Source organism: Catharus ustulatus, chromosome 3 (genome assembly GCF_009819885.2).
Source record: "Catharus ustulatus isolate bCatUst1 chromosome 3, bCatUst1.pri.v2, whole genome shotgun sequence".
Lineage (NCBI taxonomy): Eukaryota > Metazoa > Chordata > Aves > Passeriformes > Turdidae > Catharus > Catharus ustulatus.
Genome location: NC_046223.1, coordinates 83954338 through 83965995, shown reverse-complemented (window position 1 = coordinate 83965995; position 11658 = coordinate 83954338). Strand labels below are relative to the sequence as shown.

Below are 11658 nucleotides of genomic sequence, written 5' to 3'. Positions count from 1 at the left end.
TTAGAAGGGACACTGTTCTACAGCCCACAAGGGAGGAACTCCAGAGAAGGGACCCTGTGTATGTTCGATACAAGACAGTTTCATTTTTTAAAGCTGCTGGCTGTTCTGGATTTCTCCATTTTCAAGAAGAAAAATTTAACTCAGGAGAGTTGTTCAACCATAAAACTCTTTCACTCCTAAGTCCAACAGAAGGAAAAGTATGTTTAAGAACAATGTCCTCTTGAAAACCAGCGATTTATGCCCTCAAAGCCATTATGGGAATCCAAGGAATATTTTCACCATAGAGAATATCTATGTTGTATGCCCAGTATTTAGGTGTGTATTTAGGATTTTTTATTTCCCAAACAATGCAAAAAAAAAAAAGTATTTTGGCAGGTACTGTCCTTGCACATCCTGATGCAACGGCCACATGAAATAGGGAAATTTTGCATCCACAAAACACTCTCTGGACAGCCTAAAGCTATGTAAGTATGTACAAAATGAGTCTGTTCATAAATTATCAGACTTTGGAAGGGTGAATATTTCTTCTCTAATGTACAGATTTTGTTTTGTGCTCTTGGTCCATGCATGCAGACTAAAGCCCCATTGCAGAGCTGCTTCTGACACACGTCTATAGATATTCAGGGCATTGCTGCAAAACTACACCAGCTCCAATGCAACAGTGTACAGCCATACTTTACCTAAGTACATATAGCCACGTGCACTGAATTTTACTAAAAACACATAAATAAAACAGAGGAGGTTTCTTGGTGGTAGCTCCAGGAAGGCATAACTAGATCCACACAAACACTTGGGAAAAAGGTGCGTGCAACTTCAAAACTCTCTGCAGAGGTTTCACAGACAAGAGCAAATGGCCTCAAGTTGCACCAGGGAAGGTTTAGGTTGGGTATTAGAAAGATACTCCTTCACCAAAAATATTCTCAAGCTGCCCTAGGAAACATGGAGGTATTTAAAGATAAGTAGACGTAGTACTTAGAGACATGATTTAGTGGTGGACTTGGTGGAGATGGGTAAACGGTTGGACTTGATGATCTTAAAGGTCTTTCCAACCTCAATAATTCTATAAAAACTAGAAACTCAGTTTCATTCCTGAGTAAAGGGGTTCCTGCGTAATTTTTTATGGCAATAAAATAAATATGTGCTGCTGCAGCCAAGGAAAACCGCAGACTGTAACATATCTTGATAAGTGACAGCTTCTCTGACTTATTGTAGCAGGGTGAGCAGAAGTTAAAGACGAGCTCTCTCTCCTACTGTAACCTATCAGTGTGTCCTCCAGCTTTCCACAGTGGTGTTGTTCAGGTGATTTCCATGATCCCATTAAGCTTTTTCCCTCCCTCCCTCCTCTTCAGTACTGACCACTTTCTCCCTCCTGAAAATCACAACATCCTAAAGTGAGCATTCAGTGGGCTGTGTCCGCATCACACTCCTCCTCCTTGTGAGAAAGAGGACTCGCAACACTCCATTCAACTGGCTCTCAAAAAATCCCCCAAATTAAAGCAGAGAAATGGGAATTAACTCACTCCAAAGCATAAGAGCATCCATATGGGCTTTGATTTTGAGATGCAAGCAAAGGTATTTAGATTTAGATGATTTCCAATCCCCCAGTTTCCATCTGTGTCTTTGGGCAGTTGCCTTTGTCAAACTGCCTGAAATATTTCCTAGCTGAGCAAGTGAACAGGAGGAAAGGTTAGGCCACGTGCCCCTCCCTTTTCTGGCAGTAACATGGGAGGAAAGATGATGCTGTACAGGCAGAGATGCTGAGTGCATCCCCTGCTCCTGGCCAGGCTGATTTCAAAAGAGGTACTGTGCAGAAGGCACCCAGCATTCAGCAAGGGGCTGCTCCCGTGCCTGGATAAACGAGCAATCCCACCAGCTTGTTTGGTTGTTTGGGTTTTTTTGGGTTGTTTTTTTTGTTTGTTTGTTTGTGGTTTTTTACAGAGGAATACAGGTTCACTCATCATTACAATAAGCATATTCACACTCCCACTGAGCCAGTCTGAGACTTCCAAGACCAGCACAGTTATGAATGAGCCTAGTAAGAGCTACATACTGCAGACTCTTAGCCAATATTTTTCAAATTTGAGTCTGTTTGAGGCACCATAGCTGAAAAAGTATTGCCATGGGCATTGTAAATTAATATTTTATATTCCCTTGAAGTGCTTTTTGAGGAAATTAGCCTTCATTACTAAGGCATTTCTCCTGTAAACATAGAAAACAGAAAATACCTCTGCTGACAAGGGCAGCATTGTAGGGCAGGGAAGAAGAGTAAACATTGAATCTGCAGGAAATGGACTGATTCAGCAGCTGAATCAATCAGGCGTGTGCATCCCTTCCCCCCAGCAGCACCCCAAGCTTCAGGACCTGCAGCCCCCCAGCCAGTACAGCTAGCACCACCTTTGCACCCAGGCAGCAGCACAGCATTGCCCCCTGCACCTACCAAATGGTAAGGTGGAGACGTCAGCCCCTACCAAATACACCTCGAGGACAGCAGGACCCCACACTCCTGCCAGCAGGGTGGTTTGTGGTGCACAGATCACAGCCATCACAAAACCCTGGTACCACGACCTAAACAGGGAGGGCAGTGAGGGCGTGGGGTTACCATGGCACTGTTTCATTTTCGTGCTTCGGACCATCTGCAGGGCCCAACTGGTGCTGGAGTGCATATTTTTGGCAGTGGCTGGGGAGGTTCCTCTGCAGCTGAGTACAGGCAGCCAAACTCGGCTGGCACGAGGCAGGGCTTTTCAAAATGTTCTGCGCTCCAATCGGAAAGCAGCCGAATGCTGCTCTTCTCAGAAAAGTGCTGCCCTTGTCCTCTTTTAATGAAAGCGAACTTGGTATTCAGTAGGAGCAGGCCAGAGCTATTTCAGACATGGAAGACAGCAGACACAAATCAATAGAAAAAAATAACTTCTTTTTATTTACAAAAAAAATCCAAATATTGGATGCTGTAAACAAAATTCACAATCTGTTCCCTCTAGAGTCTGTTTTCTATCAGCTCTTTTTCTGTCTATGACAAAGCCTATAGTCAAAATGTTCCAAAAGAGCAATCCAAGGAGCAGTTTGCTGCAACAGGATGCCTTACAGAAGGCAACAGTTGTAAGGAAATTTGAGGGAAAGCAAATCTGCACAGACTCCTACAGACTCTAGGAGCCTGCAGTGCCTTTAGCCAAGCTGTCTTGAAATTTGCAGGCTATTTTATTTTTTTTACTATTTATTTTGTTAGCAAACCACTATTACAACAGCAAAACAGTACACTGATTTTCTTTCTTGCAAGGGAAATTCTCTGCATAAAGAAAACCATACAAAAGAATATATTCAAATAGGAGCTGAATATGCAAATACAATTTTTCCTTTTCTGTGCAGTTTTATCTAACACACTTCATTTTCTCAATTTAAAAAAGCATCTTTTTTGAACTGGTAGGAGCTTCTGATGTGATGCAAACCAAGCATTTAGTAAGAGCTGTTTAGAGGATTTGTGTGAAGGCCTTTGTGCAAGATAAAAAATATTTTTAAGTGCAATACGAGAAACTAGAAAAATATCATCTTTTTGGTCTTCTAATTGCCCTTCTATTTTTAGCAGAAATGTTCTTGCATTTGAGAGGACAGCTACATCTAAGAAAAAAATAAAAAAGGAGAAAAAAATCCCATTTAAAAACTCTTGGTTGTTTCATGATCTTTACATTTAACCAAGTTTAGCGCCCTGTTGGTTAGCAGGAAATTCAGCTGTGGCACAAACAGTTTTACTGTAATCAGGTCAATGTCTTTAATCAGTTCAGCTCTTTAAAAGGGGCACTGTCTTCTGCAGCACAAGCTCTAACCTTACAGCTGATTGGATGGGACAGATCAAGTCTACTAAGCAAGAACACGGTTATTAACTTTAAAAGTACCAGTGTGCTGAAAAGGAGGGGAAAAAACAGTTAAAAAGAAGTCAGACTTTATGGAGGGAAAGGTGTGCAAACCACAGAAATAAACCAGCTTTGAAAAGGGGTTCTTATTTTACTCTTGGCTTGAACTCATGCCTTCTTCCCACCTCTAACACCAGGCACATTTTAAGCCACCAGTCACAAATAAAACAAAGCTCCACCAGTTCCACCACTTCATCATTAACATATGTAAAACAGATCTGGAATACCTATATAATATATATAAAAACATATTATATATGTATCAAAATGCAAATGCCAAAAGGTGCAGTTTAGCTCAGAGTCCTGCTGTATGCACTACAAGGTAACTAGCTGCTGTCAATCAAAAAAAAAAAAAAAACCAACCCACAATGAGATTTGAGCTGAGAGGAAGTAATTCAAAACTTTCTTTCAAGCAATGGCAAAAATAAAGGGTCCTTCAAAGGAAAACAGCACTGTATCATGTATTATCAGCATTCTGTGGTTGTGGCACAGCTATAGATTCTCAAACCTTTTAAAGAGAGGATGACTCATTTATTTGCTGCAAATAGTTGTGGGAGAGAAGACATACCACATTACCAGCTGATCCTATTTCCCCAGCCCGCCCCTCGCTTCCGCTGGCGAACCAGGAGCAGGAGGTAAGGGGAGCCCAGTGGGCCAGCAGCACCCAGGGGCTGGAGCGAACCTCGCTGGGACTAGAAGCCCGGGGGAGGCTGCAGCCAGCACCAAAGGAAGGGAAGGTGGGGACAAGGTCTGCACGTCAAGGCCAGGAATGGCAATGGACCAGCTTTTAAGTTTCCTGAAGGACTCGCGAGGAAGGTGCTTCAGTAAACAAATCGGGTTCCTATTAAAGTGCCTGCGGAGTGAAAAGTACAAAGCGCGACAAAAATAGATGTACCTTACTCGCTCCATAGGGAAAATACACTGCCAGGACACGAGTCCTCTCCCTCTCTCTGCCCCTGACTCCAACGCCAGACCCTGCCTGTGACCAGGCAGGGCACAGACGGATTTCCTTCAAAAGCCTGAATTCCCTTTTTTTTTTTTTTTTCCCCTCAGAACGAAAAAGCAAAATATCAGAGTCAAGTGTCACTTAGTCATTAGGTTTTCAAAGCACAACAAAGAATTTAACACCTTCAGAGATGGCACTGAAGTGAAAACAGCAGCGGAGGTTGCTTGGTTTTTTTCCCCCCTGCTGGTCTTTCGGGAGAGGAAATGAAAGTGAATAGCTATTGTTCCAATGTAAAGTGATTCCATTTAAATAAAGTACAGTACTAAAATTGTAAATGCAGTGTGACAACCAGATCAAAGATGTTTAATATTTGCATAAAAATATATATATATAATATATATATAAAATATAATTTTAAGCAATCGTGCAACACTCTTAAAAAGGGTTCATTTCACATTTGCTAAATTCTAGTGGTCCTGGAATGCATAATGCATTCTATTAAAAATACTCCTTTAAACATTAACTATTAGTGTTCAAATTACCAACTAATACAATATTCTTTAGCTGTCAGGGGGTTTAAATAAACCTATCTTTGATCCACGTTCCACTGAAATTACACATCATGGAGGTATGCAGTCACAACATTAGTGGGTTAAATGTCAAAATGGCATTACAGTACAAAACAGTTAAAAAAATCAGCTAGTCATATGTTTCTCCATCTGTGGAATTATTATGGCTCACGAGCAACCCACTGAATTACTGTAATCCTTGTTCCTGCTACCAAAGACATTATCTGAATCCCACCTTAATCCTGACTGGTTCATTTACTCCAAATTTTTCAGGTGTGGGTTAAAATTTCACTGCAAGGTGCCCACTGTCCTATGACATCCTGTTGCAAACCGGAAAACAAGTAGTACTTTATTTAAACATTCCTTAATTGCTACATTTTCCTAGACCACATTAATATATATTGTGTGTGTATATATATAGATATACACCAATAACATGTACATATATACACACACAAACATATATACACACATACACACACGTACCTAGGATATTAGCACACCGACAAAACATTAACTCTATACAGGTATTTGCCAAGAAAAAAAAATAGGGCATTTCCTCCACCACTTATTCACAAGCTTATGGGTTGGTTTACTTTTTTTTATCCTTGTGTCCCTGATAAAATAAAATGCATGGTTAAACCACAAAACTATATATTTTTTTCTCACTTCAAATTTTATGAAGGCATCAGGCACTTTTGATTACTATTGGTGTGTACAAATATAGGAACATCTCCTTTTACATATATATATATATTTATATATATATACTCTACTGTATCTTCTTTGCTTGGATAACTTTTTTGTGAAATCTTTGGTCCTTAAGTATATACTCCTTGCCACAGCTGGTTTTCCAGCATTCTCACATTTTTAAAATGTGAGGCATGCACACAGCTGGAAATAATGGACTTTGTCATCGTACGTGTTTCTGTTTTCATAACTGTACCAATCCACTACTGTTCATTTGGAGCAAGCTGTTTCTGGTAAAGCATTCTAGTCAAGCAAGCTATACATTCTACACGGTCAATCCATAGACGGCACTTGCTGCAAGCCCCAAATGCAGTAATTCCAATATACAACTTTATTCAGCTTATCTCTGCTTTATGCCTCTAACTTTAAACTCCTGAATATATATAGAACTGTTTTTTGTGAAGTTGTTTTTTTTCTTTTGTTGTTTTTTTTGTTTTGTTTTGTTTCTTTCATATTCTCCCTTTTGCAAATCCCATTCTAGAGTAAGAATAAAAATAAAAGAAAATAAGGCTTTCCCACCTTCTCTATGCCAAAGCTATGGGAGCAGATATTGCCAACCCATATTGTCATCAAGCATTCCTCCCTCACTTATTTCAGGGGAAGCTGGTTGCTTTTAATGACAGGCCTCTTGTGCTCTGGGGTAGGATCCAATTATTTTGGGGTTCTTTCTTGATCAAGCTCCCATTAATTTTTAGAAGAACCTCAAGCTTGTCCCAAGCTTGAAAACTAGAGCAGATCATCATTGCACAAAACACCCCATTTCAGAGGGACCCGTCACCCCTTCCTACATCTTAGAAAAAAGTTCTCTCCACGGGGTCTACTAATTTTGGCTCTTAATTACAGGGCAGCCAAGTAGAGTATGTGTGCTGCTGGCAAGGGAACACCGTCTGAACCTGGGCAATATAGTAATTGCTGAAGTTGGCATCTGCTACGTATGGGGCTGGCTGGTAATAGCAGGTGACATTGGCCACGTTGGGGATGATATTTTGCTCGGCTAGGACCCGGATGGCCAGCATGGTGATCAGATTCAGAGTCTGTCTCCTCTCATGTCCCATCAGGCACACTGTGCTTTCATTCACCACACCGTGAAGGGTCATGAGATAGTCATACTTGCGGTCTTCTAATCCCACAAAGTGGTTCTGCAAGTAGGACTCCAGCTTTCTCTGCTGTTCGCCAATGTCTGAGAAGTCAATGAAAAACCTCGAGCACATGTATCTCTGCAGGGATTTAATCTCAGATTCAGAGGCTGCCCTAAAGCCCCTTACCAAAAGGTTGCAGTACTTCAGAAGACCACCTCCTCTGATCTCTTCTGGGTTTCTGGTGGCAATTATCTTGTTGCAGAGGTGATCAAAGGCTTCCTGGAAATCCCCATAAACACTCTCACCGATGATAGTTGGGTGAAAAGTTTCAGTCATCGGATTCTCTGAACACTCATAGAAAAGCAGCAGGGAGTCCAGCTTGATTTGAAAGGAATCGACACTGAATTCAAACTGCCGCCTCAGAGAGTCCACAAATTTCAGCTCCACATTTTTGCCACTGTTGTTGGACAGGGAGATAAGACTCCATCGGTCTGAATCATTGCATACTTTTACCATCTTCTGCACATAAGCCTCCTATAATCAGAAAGACAAAATGAACAAATCAAGACAAAGATCCAAGAAATTTCTCCTTCACTGCGTCTGCTCACCCCTCCCAAGCTCCCCCAGTATTTGCATTTCATAAAAGATTTCATGCAGCCTGCAGATACATACCAGAGAATAAGTGCTTAATGTGAGAGCACAAAATGCAGTCACTGCAAGGGTATGACAGGGAAGGGTGTTGTGCTGGGACTTTGCCATGCAAGGGAAGCATATAGCAACACTACTTTGTGCAGTCACTTCTAAATACATCTACAGACTAAGTTCATTGCACACGTGCCAAATGTGCCTGCACCCATATGCAGAAGGTCACTACTGCAATCTGATAAGAAATCTTATTTGTTGGTTTTTCACTTCACTACTTCCCAAAAAACAAGTCAGCAGATGTGCATCTCCCTCAATCCTACCAGTGCAGGCTGTATAAATCAGTCCCATATTAAAAAAAACCAAAAAACAAACAACAAAAAGCCTCTAAAAATCTGAAAGGATCTGGATTCAGCCTAATCAACTCAAGCGAAGTGTCTTCTAGAGGAGGGAATATGCTTCCCACTGGGGCACTTCGCACACCTGGAAGCATGCCTCGCAGACGGGGCTTCCTTCTTGCAGATGTGAAATCCATCTACGCTCCCCGTGCACCCGGGGCCGGCGCACCGAGCTGCTGCCGAGCCGGGCTGGGAGAGAGATGTGCAGCGCCTCGCACACGCCCCAGGTAAAAACACGCTCCCAGCAAATCAGCCGGGAGAGAGAAAAAGCTAATTAATCCTGAAGAGCCCCGGTCGGGGCGCTTCACTGTAAACTCCTCCTCGGATTTAAGCGTGGGGTGAATAAATCGCTCGGGGCTCCCGTGGGTCGGAGGGGTGTGGGGGAGCCGCGTCCCTGAGGCACCGCTCCATCCCCGGGGGAAGGCGCCCGCTCCCCGCAGGCAGGCGCTCACACCTGCCCGCTCCGGGCGTCTGGGCACAGGGCAGCTTTACCTTGAGTGTGAGAGGAGTGATCTTCTCCTTATTCACCCCCTCGGGTAAGAAATCCAAGAGGCAGTCCAAGACCACGTCCTTGACAGTCTGAAATTCGGCTTCTCCTTTGAGGTCGGCGCAGAAGATGAGGTCCAAGTCCTTGTAGCCCAGGCCGCTGTCCTGGTGGAGGACGTGGCTGGCGGCCGAGCCGTTCAGCCGCACGTCCCGCAGGCCGATGCCCTTCTCCTCCAGCCGGCTCCGCACCACCTTGACGATCTGGCGAGGCTGCATGGCCAGCGTGGGGAAGTTCCCGCGGCCGTGGATGGGGATGGTTTCGCTGAGGATGCGGTCCAGGCGCTGCACTTGCTCCCAGCTCAGCACGTTGCAGTGCGCGCTCTCGCCGCCGTCCGCGGAACTCCCGCCGGCCTTCTCATCGTCTGCCATGGTGAGCGGCCGCCGCCTCCCCGGGCTGGATCCAGGCACCGCTCCGGCTCCCCGCCGGCCCCCCGGGGCCTCTCTCTCTCCGCGCCTGGCAAAAGAGGAGGAAAAGCCAGCGGTCAGCAGCTGCGTGCACCCGGCGCCCGAGCTCTGTTCTCCTGCGGCCGTCCCTTTCAGCGGGGAAGCGCGGGGACACACCTACTGATTAGATTTAAAATAAATAAATAAATAAATGAAAGGTGGGGTTGGGGGGAGAAAAAGCCCCCCGGAGCCAGGTGGTGCTGCAGGACAAGGGAAGGTGCCCGACCTGCAGCGCCGCCGCTTGCGCCGCTCCCCGCGCTCCCGCCGGGGCAGAGGCCGCCCCGCGCCGACGGAGAGGCCGCCCCGCGCCGCCCAAGAGGCCGCCCCGCTCGCTGCCGCCGCAGGCTGCCGCCGTCTCCGGAGCTTTCGTAGATCTGGCCGGGAAAGGTCCCCAGTAGTTTTTATACGGGGTTTCTCCGCGCTTCCGGGGCTCCGAGTCACGGCGCCCGCGTCCCGCCCCCTCTATCTGCATGGCCGGCCACGGCGGTGCCCCCGGCCCGCCCACACCGCGCTCCCGCGGGCCGCCCTCCCTCCGTCCCTCCCTCCCCCGCTGCCGCCCGGCGCGGCCGTCCCGCACCGCCCCGCGCTGGGAGACCCGCGCAGCGCAGCGCAGCCTCCCCCGCACGGCCCCGCGGAGGCAACAAGTGCAGCAGCGCTCCCTGCCCCTCCCGCTCCTGCCGTGCCGAGATGCGCGCCCAGGGGCACCCAGCTCCGCGCTGCCATTCATTCCCGGTTTTTTCTTTTTTTTCTCTGCCTTTTTATCCCCGGCCCGTCCGCCCCCCCCACACCCCCCCACGACATTCCCGGTCACCCCAGGCTCAGCCAAACTTCATACCAGAGCGACGGAATTTGGCAAGGGCCCCCGTCCAAGCAGATGCCGAGGATCCCGGGCCGTGAGGTCTGCGCGGCTGGGCTCCCCAGCGAGACTCGCCGAGCCGGCTGCGGCAGCGCAGCGGCATCACACCGTGCCTGCCCGGCCCCGGCCCCGGCCCGGCCCCTTCCCCCCTGCCCGCCCGCCCTCCGCGCCCGCCGGGGCAGGAAAAAGACACCTCGGAGACCGCGGAGGAGCGGTGCCTTCCAGGGGAGCATCTTGCTATAGAGTACAACTTGGATAACCGCGGAGCCGTAAAAATGACGTGGGAGACAAGCATATTATATAAACATACCCATATATTTTATTTGCGTTTTCTCTTAAACAACGATGAATGCATCTGCTTGTTTTTTCACCTGTTACGTACATACCCATACACACAGTTCGTGTTTAAATACATATAGATACTATACGCATGTCGATACTATTTCAAGACTGATACTATTTAAAACATATACGTACTATTTAAAGCAGACTAAGCGCACACACGCGGTGCACGCAGCAGCACGGCGCGGTGCAGACAGCGGGTTGCGCGGAAGGATGCGGGGCTGCGGGACACGGGGGGGGTCACGGCCGGTGTTGCGTCACCGCTCGCAGCTCTGTGACGCGCGGCAGGAGGGGCTAAAGGGGGTGCGCGGCGACATTGACGCGCGGCTCCCCCAACCGAGCCCTTCGCCCAAAAGGGGTGGTCGGCGACTCAGCCCGACGGGGCTTACTGTCCCCTCCCCGCATTCTATCCCGGCATGGGATGGGGTCGCGGTGCGGGGCTGCTCGGGAAGGCCCCTAGCCCGGCACGCCCCACCCCACCGCACCCGGCGGGCGGGGGTCCCGGCGCACCGCGCCCGCCCCGTCGGGGCGCTCCGGGCGGCGCAGCGCGGGGCAAGGGCGCCCCCTGCCGGCTGCGGCAGGGCGGGCGGGGCAGCGGGGGCGGCTCGGGCTTTGATCCATCGCCGAATTCCCCGTGGCTTTGGGGCTCCCGGCTCCCGAGCGGACACCGAGCGCGGCTGACTCCACCCTGTGCCCCGTCGTGCGGCACCGCCGCCCCCTCCCCGTGCCACTCGCGGGGCGGTAAAAGGGTTTGTGTTGCTCCGTGTCAATGTGTTATAGGAGGAAAAAAAAAAAGTAGAAAGCTTTTAAAATAAAACCCCAGTGTGTGCAAGTGACTGCAGCTTAACAGCAGAAGCAGAATGCTGGCAGACTGAACGGGGTTTGCCAGCTTATTCCTTTATATTAAATAAATATTCGGCCTGCTGGGAGCCGGGGCCACTGGCTACTGCTGCTGGGCACAGGGAGCCCCCACGGTCCCCCAGGGTGCAGGCACAGCATCTCCTCACACTGACCGTGCATCCCGAGAGGGGATGCCCGTCTCCCTGCAGGGCAGAGATGCCCGGCGCTCCTCATGCCCATCCAGGTGACAGCCGAGGGCAGGAGCTCACAGGGGTCCCTCCACGGGGACCTGCTGCCTGCCTGCAGCACCGAGGCATCACTGCCCTCCCTATCGAGTTAGG

General features: G+C 48.1%; 1 protein-coding gene across 1 annotated transcript; it reads right to left on the bottom strand.

Moving 5' to 3' along the window:
- Window positions 1-2894: 2894 nt before the first annotated feature.
- Window positions 2895-10209, bottom strand: TENT5A (terminal nucleotidyltransferase 5A). Its single transcript, XM_033055867.2, has 3 exons — window positions 10115-10209; window positions 8782-9289; window positions 2895-7783 (listed from the first exon to the last, which is right to left on the bottom strand). Exons 2-3 carry the CDS (start codon window positions 9202-9204, stop codon window positions 7004-7006), a joined length of 1203 nt encoding a protein of 400 aa, XP_032911758.1. The 5' UTR covers window positions 9205-9289; window positions 10115-10209; the 3' UTR covers window positions 2895-7003.
- Between the last annotated feature and the right edge of the window lie 1449 nt (window positions 10210-11658).

What these genes read in the sequence shown, in the direction of transcription:
- TENT5A (XM_033055867.2), bottom strand. Translation starts at nt 9,204, where the DNA reads ATGGCAGACGATGAGAAGGCCGGCGGGAGTTCCGCGGACGGCGGCGAG. An exon ending in TCACTCCTCTCACACTCAAG is followed by an intron (nt 7,784 to 8,781) that starts GTAAAGCTGCCC and finishes TTCTGATTATAG; the next exon opens with GAGGCTTATGTGCAGAAGAT.